The sequence below is a fragment of the Enhydra lutris genome, unplaced genomic scaffold, assembly GCF_002288905.1.
Source record: "Enhydra lutris kenyoni isolate GAN:26980312 unplaced genomic scaffold, ASM228890v2 scaffoldscaffold64, whole genome shotgun sequence".
Classification (NCBI taxonomy): Eukaryota; Metazoa; Chordata; class Mammalia; order Carnivora; family Mustelidae; genus Enhydra; species Enhydra lutris.
Window position 1 is genome coordinate 6,168,870 of NW_019154148.1, and position 6,000 is coordinate 6,174,869.

The following is a 6,000-nucleotide window of genomic DNA, read 5'->3' on the forward strand; positions in this document are numbered from 1 at the left end:
TGGAAATGTCAGGGCCTCCCCAAGCTTCATTAAGCCATTCCAGGGGACAGAAAGCCAGGACGTTGGCTAAGACACTTAACACATCCTATCATGTCCCAGAAAGCCACACTTAGCTAGCTCTCGCTACCCAATCACCATGCTGGTAGGCTAAACAGAAAAAGAAAAAAAAAAAAACATGTCATTTTAGATGACATGCTACCTCCAAAGGGAGGCTCTGGTTGGCAACACTTAGTTCTTCTACTCACAGCTACTCAGGATGTTTGGAATTGTTAATAGTAAACTGAGAAGTGACTTCTCGCTTAAAAGTTAGGAAAGAAATATACCTACATCAGTGACATCAATAAGATGAAAAGGTGGGGAGGCACAATGTTTCATTCATTTTCCACACACAGATACACAAGCCTGTGCACTTGGGATTCAAGGTCAACTCTTTTGCCAACACAGCTGACTCTAATATCTGCATAAATTAATAAATATTTTTCTGGTGCCTGACTTCTAGTTCAGGGTCCTCAAGTTTATCTGGCCCTCTTCCACTTTTGACTTTTGTAAAAGCATCTCAGATAAGCATTTGGAGCTTCAGCTTGGGAAAGAAATCCCCCTAGAGAAAACACGGAGAGAAAACGCTACAGCCAAAACAACTGAATGATACTACCCAAGCATCAGTTTTGAAATTTAAGTGCAGCTGGTTCAACAGAAATTATGTATCATGTAAAATAAACTCAGTTTTGCAAATCTAACATTCTGGGATATTTCTGTCACCCCAAGGGTAGAGAAATTCACAGGGCTTGTAAGTTTTAGGGGAGCAGCACATATCTTCATTTCTGTCACCCATGCTATGTATCTTTCCATCCAAATACCTATGCATTTGTGCAACAGAAATAGTCCTCAAAATGAGCCAGCAAGTGCAATTCCAAGCATGAAAAATCTGTAAAAAATAGGAGTTCTTTGTATTTTTATTAGTTTCTAGAAGTTTCAAGAGTTCTAACATGGTATCAAAAAAGTTTTAATAATACCTAAGGGCGCTTGGGTGGCTCAGTGGGTTAAGCCTCTGCCTTCGGCTCAGGTCATGATCCCCGGGTCCGGGGATCGAGTCTCCCATGGGGCTCTCTGCTCGGCGGGGAGCCTGCTTCCCCCTCTCTCTGTCTGCCTGCCTCTCTGCCTATTTGTGATCTCTCTCTGTCAAATAAATAAATAAATAAAATCTTTAAAAAAATAATACCTAACATTTGGCTACTCCTTGCAAACTCTTGTAAGTTATTTCAAAGGACCTTCCAATAATTCTTAAGAAGTCAGTGTCTTCAGGAAGACGCGTTGCCCTCAATGGGACTATCGCCCAATGTCTCCCCGGCAAATGCTTGTTTAGCTGTGCGCTTTTCAGAAGGAATAGACAGGTACGAAAACTAATGCTCAATGAAAACACCAGCAAGTTCTCTTTCCAACTAAATGAAGGAAAACCACTCCAGTTGCCAAGCAAAACAAAACAAAACAAGTTGTTTTAAGTTACTTGGTTTTTAAAAAATACCTGAGAAGATTTTACAGTGACCTTTTAAATTCAACCTATTTGTAAACCAAATTTGTACAGAGAAATCACGGACCCAAAAATTGTCCATATTTCTGGGCCTCGAGCAAGTAACTGAGCACAGCAGGAAGCTATCTGGACTAGAAGCTGGAGGAGAGGGCCTGGGCCCACTCTGCCCTGTCTAGCTGTACCATGTGGCAAGCTACTCCCCTATTCTGACTTCGGGCTCCCCGTCTGTAAACGGAGTCAGAGGACTATTCGTTCTGTTTTGGTCCTCCCAGCTCTAAGTGTTTGCTTTTGGAAGTCAAAATAAGAAGATGCACTCATTATGGGTAAGCCACGTTGCAGTATCACTTAAGAATGTTTCAGAGAGGGGCGCCTGGGTGGCTCAGTGGGTTGAAGCCTCTGCCTTTGGCTCGGGTCATGATCCCAGGGTTCTGGGGTCGAGCCCCACATCGGGCTCTCTGCTCCGTGGAGAGCCTGCTTCCTCCTCTCTCTCTGCCTGCCTCTCTGCCTACTTGTGATCTCTCTCTCTGTGTGTCAAATAAATAAATAAATAAATGAATGAAAGAATGTTTCGGAGAATCTCAGAAGCCCAGGATCACAAAACCCCGAATTACAACGGACCTCCCTGTAAACTATTAAGATTTTAGAATTCTAGGGTGCATTCTCCTGGTTTCGTCAAGGCAGTTGGGTGACTTACCTCTAAATGGTCTCACTCTTTCTAATTCTCATTCGCTCACTTTCTCCCTTTGGAATGACACCGTTCAAAGTCTTTGCAAATGTGAAAGGAAGACGAAGTCTTACTTCATTCTCCCTGCTCCTTTGGGGTCATGGGCATCTTTGTTTTGCTTGCACCATAGTTAAAATTGGTTTCTTCCATATTTGGTGTGAGCTTGCTAATGACTAACCTCACATTGACTTAACATAATTAATATTAAATTATTTAAGTGGTAAGTTCTATACGATGTTTTAAATTTAAAGGCGCCCTAAATGGCGCCTTTAAATGGAAAGCACCCTAAATTGAAGGGCTTAAAAGTTCCAACAAATAGTCAACAATTGTCCCCCCCCCAAAAAAATCAGAAAATACATATTAGTGTAAATTCTAAACTGGCAAATCCCAACCTTACTTCATTTTCGAAAAGCCTAGTTCTTTTAATTCACAACCCTTAATATTCCTTGGACTGAAGGCTACAGCAAACCAAACAACTCCAAAGACGACCCATGAATTTTATACAAGTATTCTGAAATTGTCAGTAATAGCCAAATTCAACAATAGAGTTCCTGGCTGCATTTAAACAAAACATTTTCTAATGAGACTGCTCACCAGGGCAGTGGCCTTTGCTCTTAAATGACTTTTTTTTTTAAAAAGGGCAATGTAATGATTGCAGCTAAAAAAAATCTACCAAACCACTACATACACAGAATTTGTATTCTAACCTTAGGGCGGAGTTTTTTTTTTTTTTTTTCTTTAATGGCTGAAGGTAAAGAGTTTGGATTTTTCTCATGTCTCATTTACATATATTAGCTAGGAATATCACGAGCCTATTTTCTTCTTTCGCTACATTACAGAAGAAGATACATAGAGAGGGACACTATCGTCCATAATGACGCACCCAGGGGGATAGGCCAATCAAGCAAGAATTCCCGCTTACCCCACAGCTGAAGCCTAGTACCTAACTGGCCTTAAGGAAATTTGGAGAACTAGATCGACCTGAAGAAGAGAGGGGAACATCTTAAGGGCTTAACAAGTACAACCCAGCCTGTTTACGTGCTGGGCTGTTTTGTTTTGAACTTCTTGAAAGAACAGGTCAGGTGCTGTGGCAAGACTACAGCGTGTCTTCTATAACCTCGAGCAAGGACACGAGGGTTTGGAAAAAGCTGCCTTGCGCTTCTGTAGGCGGGCTGCTGCGCTTTGGGTCATTCATAAATAGCGGAGTCTAAGTTACCTGTATTTCCCTGGCGTGGTACACGATGATCAGCCCAAGCAAGATGATTGTGGAGAGACTGATAAGGCATTTCAGAGCTAAGGAATACAGCGACGCCTGCAACACAGTCAGACAGAAGCACTTTTAAGAAACTAGCACTCTGAACCACCTTCCAGGACCCCCCACCACCCCCAGCCCGTGAATATGAACTCCCAAGAGGAAGAGGATGGGGATGAGGGGAGCACCTGTCTTGGCTGTGGGATCCGTCAGATCACTTGGCCTCTAAGGGAAGTGAGGAGAGGAGGGCAGGTGGATGGCTAGGGAGAGGGTCCGCGCCATGACATATGCCAGCGCAGATCCTGGCTCTCGAAACCCAGAGGGAGTTATCCCTGAGTTTAAGCGCTCTGTGTTGAAAGGGGCCTCCTAAATCGCGAGCACCTGGAAAGCAACAGGGCTTGCTTTCCCCTACTGACTCCTGAAAACATTCATTTAAGGTGCCCGAAGTCGCTAGGGCACTCACTGCCTCCAGAACTTTGGCTGCGCGCAGAAAGGCTCTCTCTGTAGAGTTGCCTCGAGGATCAGGGCAGAGCGTCCGAGCCGTGCTCGCCGTCCCGGCGGGCACCTGCCACCGTCCCGAGGAGGCTCGGGGCTGGCGGGCAGGGATTTCCCACCAGGGCCCATCCCAACCACCCGGCGTCCGGCCCCCGCGGCCCCCGAAGGCTGGGCAAGCGGCTGCAGCGCCTACCTTGTCGTAGGCGCCCCACGACAGCTCGGTCTCGATGACCATGACCACGATGCCGAACATGCCGAAGATGAGCGCGTAGTCGCTGAGCCGCTTGCGCTTCTCGAACAGGGCGCGCCGGTGGCCCAGCTTGTAGCCGATGTTCTGGTTCTTCTTTTTGCTGGACTTGGTACCACTGCTGCTGCCATGCCCGCTGCCGCCGCCGCCGCCTCCAGCGCTGCCGCTGCCGCCGGCTCCGTAGAGCGCCAGGTTATTGGAGTTGTTGTGCTCCGGCTTAGACACCACGATCTCCGGGGCTGAGGACGAAGCGGCGGCCGCGGCGGCGGCTGCAGACGGGGAGGACGCGCCGCCACCTCCTCCGACCGACGCGGGGGGCTGTAAGGGCTGCGCCTCCGAGTCCATCTCGTGCAGGTTCCGGCGGGACGCACTCAAGTTGCTGAGCGGCCGCATGACGCCCCCGTTGTACCTGCAGCTGCTCATGGCTATTTCGGTGAAGGGGTTGCTCTCGCGGCGCGCCTGGGGCTGGTGGTGCTGGTGGTGCGCCGGGTGCGGGTGGTGGTGGTGGTGCGAGAGCGGGGGCCCGGAGCCCAGGCTGCCGAGGCTGCCCGTGGGGCTGGCGGCGGGCTGCAGGCTGTGGCACTGGTGGTACTGGGAGGCGGACGCCGGCTGCTGCGTGTACTGCTGCCGGAGCGCACTGGCATGGCTGGACGGCGTCAGCTCGCTCACATTGAGCTGGCTGCCCCGGCGCGACGAGCAGCAGCAGCAGCACGACGAGCCCGACAGCGGCGAGGAGGTGCGGGTCCGGAAGGCGCCGCCGGGCGAGGAGGTGCGGAGCAGCAGGGACAGGTTATCCCCCGCCCCCGCCCCCGCCGCCGGGGCTCCGGAGGGGGCGCAGCTGTTGCACGGGAGGCATGGGCTGCTGCCGCCGCTGCCCGGCGGCTGGTGCGCGAGGTGCGGGTGGTGCTGAGGGTGCGGGAGGGACGCGAAGGGCGGGCACGGCTTGTCCTGGCTCTGTTGCTGCTGCTGGCAATGCAGGTGTGAGGAGCGCGGCGGCGGCGGCTGCTCCGAGAAGAAGCCGCGCTGGAACTGCAATGGGGTTTCCATGTCAGGGCTGTTAAAGCTGCAGGGAGACCAGGCGGTGGTGCACCCTGCGCAATGCGTTATGGTCGGGAGCGGGGACTCCTGCTGCTGGTGCGAGGAAGGGCCCATGCCGGCTCCGGTAGAATCCAGGCGGCGAGTCCGATTGGTTGGGCGCACCAAAACAATGGGCATGACATCACCTGCGGGGACCGAGACCGAGTTTGCGGCGCGCGAGGCTTAGGGGAGCGTGTGTGAGAGAGAGGGATGGGGAGGAGGGAATCTGCAGGATGAGAACCCTGGGGGTGCGCAGGCCAGGGCGGGGTGAGGGCTGGGGGCCCCACCTGCTGATGGGGAGCGCCGGGGAGCACCACTGGGGATGGGGAGCCCCCAGACTGTGCAGCCCCCAGACTGTGCAGCCGGGCTGCGGGGGGGGCGGCGAGAAAAAAGGGGCGTCCCTTCCTCCTTCCCCCCCCTCGCCGCCGCCCCCTAGCTCGTGCCGGACGCGCAGTCTAGATCACCTGCGCCGGGCACTGCAGCACGTTGGGCCACCCCAGCCGTGGGTCAGGCGCGGGGACAGTGCGGAACCCCTGCCACTTGTCCGCCCGCGTGCACGCCTCGTAGGGCTGCAGAACAGCGGCCCCCTCGCTGCACGCCCACCTCTCCCTGATCGTCCCGCGGAGAGTGGGCCGCCGGCTGCCCGCCAAAGAACTGCGGGGGCACCCGCTTTGGAA

At 52.5% G+C, this 6,000-nt stretch overlaps 1 protein-coding gene across 1 annotated transcript in view; it reads right to left on the reverse strand.

Moving 5' to 3' along the window:
* The window catches only part of LOC111158908 (potassium calcium-activated channel subfamily N member 2), a 147,859-nt gene extending 142,398 nt beyond the window's left edge, over positions 1–5,461 (reverse strand). Inside the window, exons 1-2 of the mRNA XM_022521232.1 lie at positions 4,193–5,461; positions 3,469–3,564 (exon numbers count right to left, since the gene is read on the reverse strand). Of these exons, the coding sequence (XP_022376940.1) occupies positions 3,469–3,564; positions 4,193–5,461 (1,365 nt within the window). The remainder of the gene's footprint in view (positions 1–3,468; positions 3,565–4,192) is intronic.
* Between the last annotated feature and the right edge of the window lie 539 nt (positions 5,462–6,000).